Source organism: Corythoichthys intestinalis, chromosome 15 (genome assembly GCF_030265065.1).
Source record: "Corythoichthys intestinalis isolate RoL2023-P3 chromosome 15, ASM3026506v1, whole genome shotgun sequence".
Classification (NCBI taxonomy): domain Eukaryota; kingdom Metazoa; phylum Chordata; class Actinopteri; order Syngnathiformes; family Syngnathidae; genus Corythoichthys; species Corythoichthys intestinalis.
In genome coordinates, this window is record NC_080409.1 from 5032048 (window position 1) to 5046741 (window position 14694).

The 14694-nt window shown below is 43.1% G+C and overlaps 1 protein-coding gene across 1 annotated transcript in view; it reads left to right on the plus strand.

The window, feature by feature from the left end:
• The window catches only part of crim1 (cysteine rich transmembrane BMP regulator 1 (chordin-like)), a 127475-nt gene that overhangs the window by 88203 nt on the left and 24578 nt on the right, over positions 1–14694 (plus strand). The window contains exon 10 of the mRNA XM_057859292.1: positions 10784–11002. Coding sequence (XP_057715275.1) covers positions 10784–11002 — 219 coding nt within the window. The remainder of the gene's footprint in view (positions 1–10783; positions 11003–14694) is intronic.

Consider the following 14694-nt stretch of genomic DNA (forward strand, 5'->3'; position numbering starts at 1 on the left):
CACACTTTCAGACCCACCTTGTAATTGGGGTTGCTCGACCGATGGCGATCTGCAGACTTCTTCATACGGGCCGTGCTTCTGATGAGACTGGCTCTGGCTTGGCTCCACACCCTCTTCTTGCAGCGGATCCACAACAACGCAGAAGGCACTCGGGTGGGTGTCTCTGTCTGTGGGAACAGAGGGGCTGGATACCCAAAGACAACGTGAAACGGGGAAAATCCCGAGGAAGAGCAAGGCAGACAGTTGTGTGCGACCTCGACCCACATGATGTTTCTGGCCCATGTGGTGGGCTGTTTGGAACTCAAGCAGCGCAGGGTTGTTTCCAGCTCTTGGTTCATCCTCTCCGCTTGCCCATTGCTTTGAGGATGATACCCTGACGATAGGCTGACTGTGGCACCGATGAGCCCACAGAATGCCTTCCAGAAACGAGCCACAAATTGTGGTCCTCTATCAGACACTACGTCAGACGGAAAGCCATGGACCTTAAATACCTCGTCAAGCAGAGCGCTGGCAGTTTCTTTAGCGGTGGGTAGTGTAGGGAAGGTGATGAATCGGACCATCTTTGATAATCTGTCCACCACCGTTAATACGGTGGTCTTCCCCTGTGAGGGAGGCAGTCCGGTAACAAAGTCCACCGAGATGTGTGACCAGGGTCGCGTCGGAACCGTCAAAGGGAGCAGTTCGCCCGCAGGTGACCTCCTAGGCGTCTTGTTGGTGGAGCAGACCACACACGCCGCCACATAATCCCTGACGTCATTCTTCATGTGCGGCCACCAAAATTTTCGGGCCAGGATAGCCAGCGTGCGTCTGCTCCCTGGATGGCCTGCAAATCGGGATGTGTGGCTCCAATGAATGACCTCCCCTCGGAGGCCCTGCGGCACAAACAGCGACCCTGGGGGGGTACCAGGTGGGTTGGTCAATCCCTTGGTGGCCTCCTGGACCTTCTTGATGATCTGCCACTGGAAACCCCCCACCAAGCATGATTTGGGAAGGATGGGTTCGGGTTCCTCCATGTGTCCCTCCGAGGGAAACACCCGGGAAAGGGCGTCTGGTTTGGTGTTCTTGGCACCGGGTCTGTATGACAAGATGAAATTAAAGCGTGTGAAAAACAAGGACCACCTGGCTTGACGGGCGTTGAGTCTTTTGGCTGTTTTGAGGTGCTCCAAATTTCTGTGGTCGGTCCACACAACAAATGGCTGCTCAGCCCCCTCTAGCCAGTGTCTCCATTCTTCTAAGGCCACTTTGATGGCCAATAACTCCCGGTTTCCCACGTCATAATTTCTTTCTGCGTTGGTTAGTTTCTTGGATAGGAACGCACATGGGTGGATTTTTCCTGTAAGGGGAGATCGCTGGGATAGCACAGCACCAACTCCGGTGTCTGAGGCGTCGACCTCGACTATAAATTGAAGAGCTGGATCAGGAAATCTGAGGATCGGAGCGGAGGTAAAAAGCCGTTTCAGTCTACAGAAGGCCGCCTCGGCCTTGGGGTCCCACTGAAAACGACACTTGAGAGACGTCAAACAGTGTAGCGGTGAAGCCACCGAGCTGAATCCCCTTATGAATTTTCTGTAGAAATTTGCAAATCCCAAAAAGCGTTGTACCTCCTTACGTGAACTGGGCCTCGGCCAATCCTGGACAGCTCGAACCTTTTCTGGGTCCATGCGTATTTCTCCTTCTGCAATGACAAAACCTAGGAACTGAACAGATGGTTTGTGAAATACACATTTCTCTGCCTTGACAAAAAGGCCGTTTTGTAATAATTTTTCAAGGACTGAGCGAACATGTTTGACGTGGGTCTCCAGGTTAGGGGAATAAATCAAAATGTCATCCAAATAGACGAAAACAAAGACATTCAAAAATTCCCTCAGAACATCATTGACCAAGGCTTGGAAGACAGCCGGGGCATTTGTCAGGCCAAACGGCATGACCAAATATTCGAAGTGGCCAATGGGTGTGTTAAAAGCGGTCTTCCACTCATCCCCCTCCTTTATGCGGACAAGGTGATATGCATTGCGCAAGTCAAGCTTTGTGAAGATTTGGGCATCTTGGAGCATCTCAAAAGCAGATGACATTAACGGTAGTGGGTACCGATCACGGACAGTTATTTCATTGAGCCCCCTATAATCAATGCAGGGACGGAGTGACTTGTCCTTCTTTTCGACGAAGAAAAACCCAGCACCGGCAGGAGAGGAGGATCTCCTGATGAGCCCTGATGCTAACGACTCATTTATATACTTTGTCATGGCCTGGGTTTCTGGGCCGGACAACGAGTACAAGCGACCCCTGGGGGGGATTGAGCCCGGTTGTAGGTTTATGGCGCAGTCGTGAGGACGGTGTGGGGGGAGGCTAGAGGCCTTGAGCTTATTAAACACCTGCTTGAGGTCATGGTAACAGGCCGGGACCTTATTGAGGTCAGGGAACTCAGCTTGTTTTTCTTTCTTCGTGATAAATGTGGTGGAGGCTATCTGGGCTGAGTGAGTCTTGTCCGTCTTCGCCGTACCGTCTGTGATGCACGTTCTGTCACACGACAGGCTCCAGGAGACCACCCCCCCCGGTGTCCCAGTCAATGTGGGGGTTGTGTCTTTTCAGCCAAGGCAATCCGAGGACGAGTGGTTCGTTAGGGGAATGGTACACATGAAAACTGATATTTTCGGTATGACGACCCGGAAATTCCATTTGGATAACGGGTGTGCGGTGCGTTACCCGCCATAGAGGGCTTCCGTCCAGGGCCACGGCTTCCAGAGGAGAAGGTATTTCGATGAGCTGCAATCGAAGTCGTTTAGCCAGATCCATGTTTATCAGGTTGGTGTCTGATCCCGAGTCAATCAGGGCTTCCTGTTGGAGAGAGAAGGCATGTGAACTTAAAACCACTGTGGGTTGAACCCGTGAAGTTATCCCCAAGGAGATGGCGCGACTGATGGACACTTTGTGTTTGTGTATGGGACTATGCCTCTTGTTGGGGCAATTAAGAGCGAAATGCCCGGGTCTCCCACAGTACAGACAGAGCCTTGTCGATAATCGGTGATTGTGCTCCTCTGCGGACAACCTAGTTCTGCCAATCTGCGTCGGTTCTCTCTGGATGGGGGATGTGGCCTCAGCGCCCCCACGGATAACTGGGGTCAAAACAGGGGAGCTGGCGGAACGAGGCCTCCACTGGGCGATTTGATCAGACACCTCTATGGCGGTATTGATGACCTCATCTAGTGTTGAAAAACGGCACCTGAGTGCTATCTCCATTCCAATTTCTGGGTCAAGTCCAGCCTTGAACGACGATAACAGGGCCTTGCTACCCCAGCAGGATTCGACCGCCAGAGAATAAAACTGACTGACATACTCCCTGATGGGTTTTCGGTCTTGCCTCATCTGAAGGAGGAGTGTGCCGGCTTCCTGTTTGCGTAGTGGGTGGTCATAAATTTTCTTCAGCTCCGCTGCAACGAGTTCATATGTGGCCAGAAATGGAGAATTCTGCTCCATTAGGGCATTGAAGTAGCCCAACGGCGCACCCTCCAGGAGATTTGCTAGAAAGGCGATCTTGGCTGTCTCCTGGGAAAAACGACAGGGCTGAGAAGCAAAAATTAGTTTCAACTGGTTAAAAAAGCTTCTACACGTTGTTGGGTCACCTGAGTATCTTGAGGGTGGTGGGATGTTGGGCTCTGACCACATTTGTGATTCCCTTTCAGCAGCGGGTTGATTGTGGTATGAGGCAGCCATGTGGGAAAGCTGAGACACACTTTGGGTCAGAAAAGACAGGAGCTGCTCATGCTCACCTAATCGTTGGCCCTGGTACTTGATGGCCTGCTCATACCGGGAAGAGTCTGCTGGGTCCATGTTATGGCGAGTTTGTTCTGACACGGCTCAGAGAACAAACGGACCCAATAATGCAGTGCTCAGAGCAGATTTATTAACAATGGTTCTGAGAGGAAGAAGTCTTGGCCCTTGGAGAAGCACGGAAGGCTGTTCGAGCAGGAGGGGGACGAGCAAGGCGAAGGCCCAGGCAGGATGCGTCTAGATCCGGTCCTGTAGCAGGGTTCAGGTCACAGAGAAAAGGCAGAGGAACAGTCGAGGAGCAGGCTAGAGGCAAAAATCCACAAGGTCAAAAAGGTGTATCAAAGGCAGAGGCACAGACGAGGAGCAGGCTAGAGGCAAAAATCCACAAGGTCAAAAAGGTGTATCAAAAATCCGGCAAGACAAGGTAACTAGAAACGCTCGTAAGTTGCAGTGAAGGCTAACAAACTCGCAATGGAGCAGAGGGCTGTGTGTGCTTATGTAGGGAGGCTGTGGTAATGACCAGGTGTGCAGGACAGGTGTGTGGAATGAGTGCTGATGACTGGGAGAGGGGAAAAAAAAGGAAAAGGCATACAGGCCTGCTGTGGGGCTTTAACACAAACTCACTTTTGACTGTCATTATTATTATTGTAACATCGGCAAGGATGTCGCCATCGTTGTAAGGTTAATCATTTAGTTCGGAACTTGTGCAACACAGCACAGCTACTGTCCGCCATATCTGACGCCAACAACAACAGAACATGAAAAGAGAGCTTCCCGCTCTAAATGCTGATTTATGCTTCTGCGTAGCGGTGACGGCAGACCTTCGCCCTTAACGCAGACCCGGTGTGCGACCCTACGCCTTAGCCTGACTTGCACCTCCAAAAACTAAGCGTCACCTCATTGCGCGTGACGAACGTCCAAGGACTGTAATTGGTCCGCTCAGAATGTTGTTTCCAGTTCAGCAAAAAACACTGCCGTTTTCAAACACTCCCAATCGCATTCTGTGCTGCCTACACTTCAACATTTGTATTAACAACATTGGCTGTTCTATAGTGATTAGCTGTAGCTGCAAATACACGCGTTCCATCTCCGTTGCCATTGCTGTCAATGATCGGAGGAAAACTAAAGGAATTCGACAAGAGTCCCCCGAAACAAAGCCACACCCTTCTAGTGGCATGACATTGAATTACAGAGCAACACGTTCCCTTGACGCAGAACTTCGAATGCGCAATGACGGCGTATGATCTACGCTGACGCTCCGCCGTCACCGGACCACAAAAACATAAATCAGCCTTAACGCACCTCTCCCACTCTAGCGTCAGTCACACGGTGCGTTATTGTTCCGATTTGTATTTATAGTGTATTTGTTTTGTTATGTGCTATTTTTAATTGTGCCTACAGAATTTACATAGGATTTAGCATAGGTTTTTGAACTGTGGAACAAATTCATCGAATTACAATCATGTGAAAAAATTAGGAAACACCCAGAAATGTTCAGTTGTTTATTAAGAAATGTTCACATATCAATGTGTGATCTTGTTTTTCTTTATCTCTGGAAAAGAATTTGATTTAATTGCAGGTAAACAACAAAAATTACCATTGTTTTACTCCTTAAACCAAATACAATGCCCTCCATAATTTTTGGCACCCCTGAAAAAGATGTGTTTTTTAGCTTCTAATATATATTTTTTAAATTCAAATAATATGGGACCTTAATGGAAAAAAAGAGAAAAAGCCAACCTTCAATACAAGTGCATTCATTCAGTGGGGAAAAAATCCCACATAAAGAAATAATTATTTTACATCAAATAATGTGTGTCACAATTATTAGCACCCCTGGTGTTAATGCTTTGTACAACCCTCTTTTGCCAACAAAACAAGGTCTGGGGACTGAGATGGCCATGGGAGGAGCTTGATTTCGTGTCAGGTGAACCATTTCTGTGTAGATTTGGCCATATGTTTAGGGTCATTGTCTTGCTGAAAGACCCAGTGACGACCCATCTTCAGCTTTCTGGCAGAGGGCAACAGATGTTGATTTAAGATGTCCTGGTATTTCAAAGCATTCATGATGCCATGCACCCTAACAAGGTTCCCAGGGCCGTTGGAAGCGAAACAGCCCCACAGCATCACTGACCCACCCCCATACTTCAGTGGGTATGAGGTGCTTTTCAGCATGAGCATCTTTCGTGGCACGCCAGACCCACTTAGAGTGTTTGTTGCCAAAAAGCTCAATCTTGGTCTCACACAAAAATACACACGGTCCCAGTTGAAGCCTGGGACCGTGTGCTTTGGTCAGATGAGGACATTCAAAACAACTGCCAACATACCCAGGTCTGGCCGTCCAAGCAAGTTCACCCCGAGAGCAGACCGCAAGATGCTAAAAGAAGTCTCCAAAAATCCTAAAATGTCATCACAGGACCTACAGCACGCTGTTGCTACTGTTAATGTGAAAGTGCATGCCTCTATAATCAGAAAGAGACTTCACAAGTTTGACCTTCATGGGAGGTGTGCAAGGAGGAATCTTTGCTCTCCAAGAAGAACGTGAAGGCCAGACTGAATTTTGCCGGAGTGAATGTAGACAAAGACCAGGAATTCTGGAATAATGTTCTTTGGACAGGTGAATCTAAAACTGAAATATTTGGAAACCCAATACAGCTTTCCAGGAAAAGAATCTCATACCAACTATGAAGCATGGAGGTGGAAGTGTCATGGTTTGGGGATGATTTTGCTGCAGCAGGACTTGGCCAGCTCACCATCATAGAATCCACCATGAATTCTATCATGTATCAGAGGGTGCTTGAGGAACATGTGAGATCATCTGTGAAAAAATTAAAGCTGAAGCGAAACTGGATCCTGCAACATGACAATTACCTAAAACATAACAATAAATCTACCAAAGACTGGCTGAAAAGGAAGAAATGGAGACTCTTGGAATGGCTGAGTCAAAGCCCAGATCTTAATCCCAATGAGATGCTGTGGGGTGACTTGAAATGGGCTGTACATGCAAGAAACCCCTCAAACATCTCACAGCTGAAAGTATTCTGCATTGAGGAGTGGTGCAAACTTTTTTCAGACCGATGTCAACGACTGGTAGATGGCTACAAAAAACGTCTCACTGAAGTTATTTCAGCCAAAGGGGGTAACACTAGCTATTAGGTGGTAGGGTGTCCTAACTTTTTCCTCAATTAGAATATGCATTTTTGTTGATATATATGGTTTAATGAGTAAAACAATGTTAATGTTGCGTTGTTTACCTGCAATGAAATCATTTTCTTTTTCAGAGATAAAGAAAAACAAGATCAGACATTGATGTGTGAACATTTCTTTATCTTTCAATATTTCTTGAACATTTCTTTTTCTTTCACTATTTCGTAGGGTGTCATAATTTTTTCACATGACATGATTCTTATGGGAAAATCCCGCTTGAAATACGACCATTTCGACTTACAAACCAGGTCCTGGAAGGAATGAAATATGTATGTAGCGGTACCACTGTATATTAAGTCTTGTGAAGTATTGCACAGTCATGTCCTTGTTTATATTAACACTTTAACTGCCTGCAATTATCTGAACTACTGTAAATTCCTGCGGTTGGTTTAAGAAAGTTGCATTCAGCAAAATGAGTTTCAAAGCACAGCTTCAGTGACGCAAATGGCCAGGCACTCTTTGGTTTCCATTTATGTTCCCAGGTATTAGATACAGAGTCGTATTGTTAGCACTCACACACTTCTACCTCTGTAAGTCAGCGTGAAGGTAAATGGTGAAAGTCTATGTGTGAGTTTGTTCTACAAAGCTCCACTTTTGATTTCCTCTGACCTCTGGCTGCTCCTCTGCAGAGACTTCAATGTTTTCCTTTTGGGGGTTTTAGTTGGTATTTGGTTTTATCCAGTAGCGAAGAGTGCAAGTCTAATTAGATTCCTCCAACCTCAAAGTTAAAATCCACATGCATGATTTATACTCCATTTTACAGTTGGGCTTTTTTTGGCGTTATAAATATTTTGACCTCAAGATATACTCGGGTCAACGAAACTGCTCGCTCGCTTTACAAACAAACAAAAAACAACACTTTTTACTGTAAACAAACTGACGCTAACCTGACTGAAAGAAGAGGTGGCGACTTATTTATGTGGGTTAGTGTTAGTTAAATATTTATGGAAAAATTAGGACTAGGATATGTTTTTTTTATATTTCAGTTTGGCTTTCTTTCTGTATCGAGTGGATTCCAACCAAAAAGCTACTCTGGGTTAAATCTTTCTTCTAGTGCAGGGGTCCCCAACTGCCGGGCCGCGGACCGGTACCGGTTTACTCTGGATATAATACTACAGGATAGAATGTCGTCATAGAAATCCATTGATTGGACTGCTAGCAGTACATCTTGTTTTGTATATCTATGTGCGCTTGTCCTCGATAATGATGTATGACGTAGGGCGGGCGCATCACATTTGTTCCCGGAAATAATTAGCCCGCACACTAGAATGACTGAAAAAAAAAATGTCTTTGGACAGATTTTTTACGGGGAAAAGGGAACCTGATGAGCCAGAAGATGAGCCTACAACCTCGAAGAAAACAAAATATATGCTACTTCCCAATCACTAAAGACCCGCGAACTGCAAAGGAGTGGATTCGTTACCCATATGTGAATAAACCGAGTGATTCGAGCATGTCTGTGCAACAGGAATATCAGCTTGTAGAGGTAGCAAATCACAGTGAACTTAAACGTACATTTGAGACAACAACTCTACCGAGGTTCTGGATTAAAGCCATTTCGGAATATCCTGACATCGCTAGGAGAGCACTGAAAACTGTGCTACAATTTCCAACATCGTATCTTTGTGAAGCGGGCTTCTCTCACTCTCCCATCTCGGGACCATCTCCTCTCAACGAAACAAGCTCAGGCCTCCCATTGATTCAGCGTGTGAGTTGTATTTTCCCTGCACTTAACACGACAGGGCTAAAAACAAATGTTATTTTTTATTTGCTGTATTTTTCTGCCGCACATTGCTGGTGTTCTGACAAATTTGGTATGCGCGTAACGTTAAAAATGACAGCTAATGCAGTGATTCTAAAGTACACACTACAAACTTTCCTTAAAGAAAGGAATTAAACTTACGTTTGCCATGTTAGCTGCACACAACAACTGCATGCAGGTCCCTAATTTAACGAGTTCTCCATGTCGTTAAGCATTAATTTACGCTATTTTCGTGTTGTTGTGCACATGTATGTTTATGATGTAAATAGTTTTTTAGCACTGTTGGATAACGTTGAGAGTCCAACTGAATATAATAGAGGGCTTATTTCACCGCCACAAAAGCTTTGGGAGCAAAACTTTATAGGGTGCAAAATTTGACAGTACACCGGTCCGTGAAAAAAAGACCCAAATCACACCGGTCCGTGGTGCAAAAAAGGTTGGGGACTCCTGTTCTAGTGGCTTTGGAAGGAAAAATGTGTCAGGATTATCATACACCAGCAAATGTTTTGTCACAGTACAAGGGGGGGCCAGAACCCCCCACGAATAATGAAAAACCACGATTCAGCCCCACCCCCTCAAAAATATATACAGTACACTGCGGGCCAAAAGTATTGGCACCCATGCAATTCTGTCATATAATGCTCTATTTCTCCCAGAAAAGGATTGCAATTACAAATGCGTTGGTAGTAATATCTTCATTTATTTTGCTTGCAATGAAAAAACACAAAAGAGAATAGAATAGAATAGAATAGAATAGAATAGAATAGAATAGAATAGAATAGAATATAACTTTATTGTCATTGTCAGCAAGAACGTTGTCAACAATGAAATTTGAAATCATCATCATTTTACACAAAACTCCAAAGATGGGCCAGACAAAAGTATTGGCACCCTTTGAAAAATCATGTGATGCTTCTCTAATTTGTGTAATTAATAGCACCTGTTACTTACCTGTGGCACATAACAGCTAGTGGCAATAACTAAATCACACTTGCAGCCAGTTAAAATGGATTAAAGTTGACTCAACCTCTGTCCTGTGTCCTCATGTGTACCACATTGAGCATGGAGAAAGGAAAGAAGACCAAAGAACTGTCTGAGGACTTGAGAAGCAAAACTGTGAGGAAGAATGGGCAATCTCAAAGCTACAAGTTCCTCTGTCTACCGTGCGTGGTGTCAGCAATAAGTGTAAATCCAGACGGAAAAGAAAAATTGACGAGAGATTTCAATGAAAGATTGTGCGGATGGTGGATAAAGAGCCTAGACTAACATCCAAACAAGTTCAAGCTGTCCTGCAGTCCAAGAGTACGACAGTGTCAAGCCGTACTATCCGTCAGCGTCTGATTGAAAAGGGACTCTATGGTAGGATACCCAGCAAAACCCCACTTCTGACCAAGAGACATAAAAAAGCCAGGCTGAAGTTTGCCAAAACTTGCCTGAGAAAGCCAAAAACGTTTTGGAAGAATGTTCTCTGGGCAGACGAGACAAAAGTCGAGCTTTTGGGGAAAAGGCATCAACAAAGAGTTTACAGGGGGGGAAAAAAGCCCTTCAAAAAAACGAGGCCTTCAAAGAATGGGGCTTCGTCTGAACCTCACCACTGTTTTCGGGATCCCCCGATGGAGCTTAACCAATCAGCTCACTGGATAAAGCCGCTCTAATTGGCGGTCTCGTTTGGGGGAAGCGCCGATGGTGCGCAGTCAATCATCTCAAGGGATAAAGCCACTTTTATTGGCGGTCGTGTCATGTCTATCAGAATAGGGGCGGCTGCAACGGTGCTCATTGGTTCTGTCATGTGTCACTCTCGTGACAAAGCCCGAATCATGTACAGTATGTCTTGCGGCGAATGAAACAACACATCGTTTTTCATTTTTATTTTTTCATGAATGCTTTTTAAAATGGCTCTGAATCCACGAGACTTAAACCGCGAAGTAACAAGAGAATGCTTAGTTTTACATCTCAAGATGGCCAACGACAACCAAAAAAGATCCTCTTGAATGAATCGCTACTGTTTTAAACATATATTTCTGTTTTGAATGTTTTCTTTTCTAGACAACGCCCAATTCCCCAGCGTCACCGCCTCCTACCCAGTTCCTAGCTTTTGTTATACTTCGAATGGCAACCGATACGAGGAAGGCGATAGCTGGCACGACGGCTGCCGCGACTGCTACTGTCATTCCGGGAGGGAGATGTGTGTCCTCATATCCTGTCCTGTGCCCAGCTGCCCTCATCCGGTCATGAAGCCTGACCAATGTTGTCCTATGTGTGAGGGTATGACAATCTTTCTATTCTTTATTGCCTTCCAAAAAAATATATATTATGTTGGTGTGTCAAACTCAGTTACAGTTTCCTTTAGAGGGACATTATGTTTGCCCGCTAGGGTTTCTACGATGAAATACGTAACTAATAAACAATGAATAAGAATAAAGTTGATTTTCTCTTTTCACAGGTTATTTTATTCTCTTAAATGAACAGAAGATGACAACACACCATTCAGGAGAAAAAAACAAAGTAAAATAATTACATAGGCTATATATATGTAGTCTTAAAAGCAGGACCTCCTTTCTCAAAGTGTGTCATGATGCCCTTGAGAGGATTTGGTCTCGACCTCCTGAATCGGACACTTTTTATTAATATGTCCGTAAAATTGTTCCCCCATCAGATGCAAATTTATACAAAAATTATGTAATTCGTTTGTGCTCGTTTGTTCTGAATGAAAAAAATCATTTTTGCTGCTATCGTTTTTTATATAAAGTACAATATTAACAATTCTTTTATAGGTCAAACTGAGGTCTACTAGCCCCTCATGTTAAATTACAATGGCTAAATATGGTCTCAATTGTTTGTGCTATGTTTGTGCTGTAAAAAGTCCCGTTTGTGCTGCTATTGTTTTTGAGATATTGAGATGTTAATTTCAAGAAAGAGGTCATGCAGCCCCCCCCCCCCCCCATTCATTGCAAAATGGACCTGAAATGGTGCCATTCGTTTATGCTACATTTGTGCTGTAAAAAAAATTAGTTTGTGCTGTTATCGTTTTATAGATATTTAGATATTCATTTCGAGTGATTACATGACTCGCAGCTTTTCCGTATCCAACTCCCGCGGCTGACGGAGCGTACCAACGCTCTCAATGACAATGTCCGGCCAACTAGTGCAAACGTAGCACAAATAAATGGCACCCCATCATTCAGTAAATGGGGGGCCTTAGATATTCATTTCAAATGATGACATGACTCGAAATTAAAATCTCAACGTCTTAAAAAAAAAAAAAAAAAAAAAAGAAATTACTGCACAAACAAAGCATAAACGATTGACGCCATTTTTAGCTATTTTTAATCAAAATGTGGGGCTGGTTGACGTCAGATTGACCTATAAAAGAATTACAAATATCTTTTTACTGCACAAATGGGCACTAACGTAGCACAAACGATTGACATTTTTCTATAAATTTGCGTCTGAAAGGGGGCCAACTTCACAGATTTTATTAATAGATATGCGAATAGGCAGGCTGATGTCAGCCCACAAGTTAACCCTGTGTGGCTCACACCACAGTAGAAATTAACTATGCAGCTGCACACGGGTGACAATAAGGTCATCTGGCTACAATGGCCTTGCTATAGAAAAGACGCTGAGCTCTCCCATTCATATCTTATCCAAATGGAGTCACTGTTTACAGACACGTAGTGAATAGGCAAGGCAAGGCAAATTTTATTTATATAGCACAATTCAACACAAGGCAATTCAAAGTGCTTTACATCACATGAAGATCATAAAAATCACATTAAATCAATAGAACATTAAAACGACAAACGAAACAGGAAATACAATTATACATAAAAAATCGCATTTAATCACGAATAGAATTTAAAAAAAAAAAAAAACTACTACTACTAATAATAATTGAAATCAGCAATGGAGATAAAGCACAAGAGGAATAGAAAGCAAATAGCTTGAAATATATAGACAGTTATGGATATGCTGTGCTAAACAAAAGCGTTTTTAGCCCTGATTTAAAGGAGCTAACAGTTTGAGCATACTTCAGACCTTCAGGTAACTTGTTCCAGAGGTTAGGAGCATAATAACTAAATGCATAGGAATCTAACAAATCAAGCATGTATTTCGGTCCAAAGCCGTTAAGTGTTTTGTAGATGAGCAGTAGTATTTTAAAGTCTATCCTTTGACTCACTGGAAGCGAGCGTAAAGATTTGAAAACCGGTGTAATGTGGTCCAGTTTCCTTGCATTTGTGAGGACTTTGGCTGCAGCATTCTGTACTAGCTGCAGCTTCCTGACTGATTTTTTCATCAAGATTGGTAAATATACCGTTGCCATAGTTCAATCTAGTGAAAATGAATGCATGCATAAGTTTTTCCATGTCTTGTTGAGTCAGAAGTCCCTTAATTCTGGCTATATTTTTTAGGTGGTAATAAGCAAATTTAGTGACGGACTATCAATGATGACTTGATGGCTATCAAATTTTAGGCCTGAGTCAATAATTGCGCCAAGATTTCTGACTTGATTTGTAGCTGTAAGTGACATTGTGCTAAGGTGCATGCTTATCTTTGACTTTTCCTTTTTTGGCCCAAAAATGATCACTTCTGTCCTCTCCACATTTAGCTGGAGAAAATTCTGGCACATCAATTCATTGATTTGATGAATGCATTTACTCAGGGAGACTAAGGGACTATAATCATGTGGGGACACAGAAATGTAGAGTTGTGTGCCATCTGCATGGGTGCGATAGGAGATGTCATACTGTTCCATAATCTGATCTTGGGGAAGCATATAGATGTTAAATAAGAGTGGTCCAAGAATTGACCCTTGTGGGACTTCACACGTGAATAAGACAAACAAGATGGAAATGAATATACCAAGTAAAATGAACAAAATGGATGACTATTTCCTTAAAATAATATTTTATTAAAGCTTCCTGACTGAACTGTAGTCTTCAACAGTACTGTTTTAAAATGTTTTGTTAAGGTTTTTATTAAAAGTTCCTTGTATAAAACATAAAAACATTTCTTAGTACACAAACCAGACAAAAGCCCTGTTTATTCACTTTATATAAATGATATAAATTGTGTCAATGACTGCTATATTTTCATTTAAACAAACTAAACAACAAAATCTAATAAGGAGGAGGCAGACGGCGATGAATACGTTTTCTTTATCAAACAGTTGTCCATAAATACAATCCAAATCCAATTTCAAAGCACGCACTCTTGGATGACAATTTACAGTTTGAATGGGAGTTTGTATTGAAAGGAGACTCTAAACTGTTATATGAATGGTTTTCTGTGTGTGGTTTCTTTATAAAAAGAATCAGGACAACTTTACAGTCTAACAATAAGTCAAGTGATAATATGCTTTTACAAAACACAATACAAGCGGACACTTAAGACACTGATTAGCATCATCACTAACTAGCTTAGCGCTCCATGCAAAGTGGTAACGTCTCACCAACAAAGAATACAAACAATACAATTTGCTTCATTCAGCACAGCACAAAAGACAATGTAACTCTTGACACTTTTATTTATTTAGCAACCTAACCTGAGTGTAGCAGTGAACTCCCTCTTTTTTGCTTTAATCACTAGCGCGCAGCCTCAGATTACACACAAACAAGGACCTAAACGGGACTGCTCATAACTGCCAGAAAAAAATAGATAATCAAATTCGTTAGCAATTAATTTATTAATTGATTTATTTGATTAGTTGTTGCAGCCTTTGAAACAACTATTTTGATAGCCGATTGCTTTTTTAAAATTGTTGACCTAAAAATTGTCCAAATCTTCTTTTTGATTCTCTTAATCGCACATTCGTTGAGTACTTAAAAAAAATAATAATAATAATTTTATCAGACAAACTGGAGCTTGATGCAACATGATTTACACACAAAATAATGTGGCAGGCCAGATCTGGCCCCCGGGCCTAGATGTTTGTTTTTTGCTCTCTCTCTCCCCTA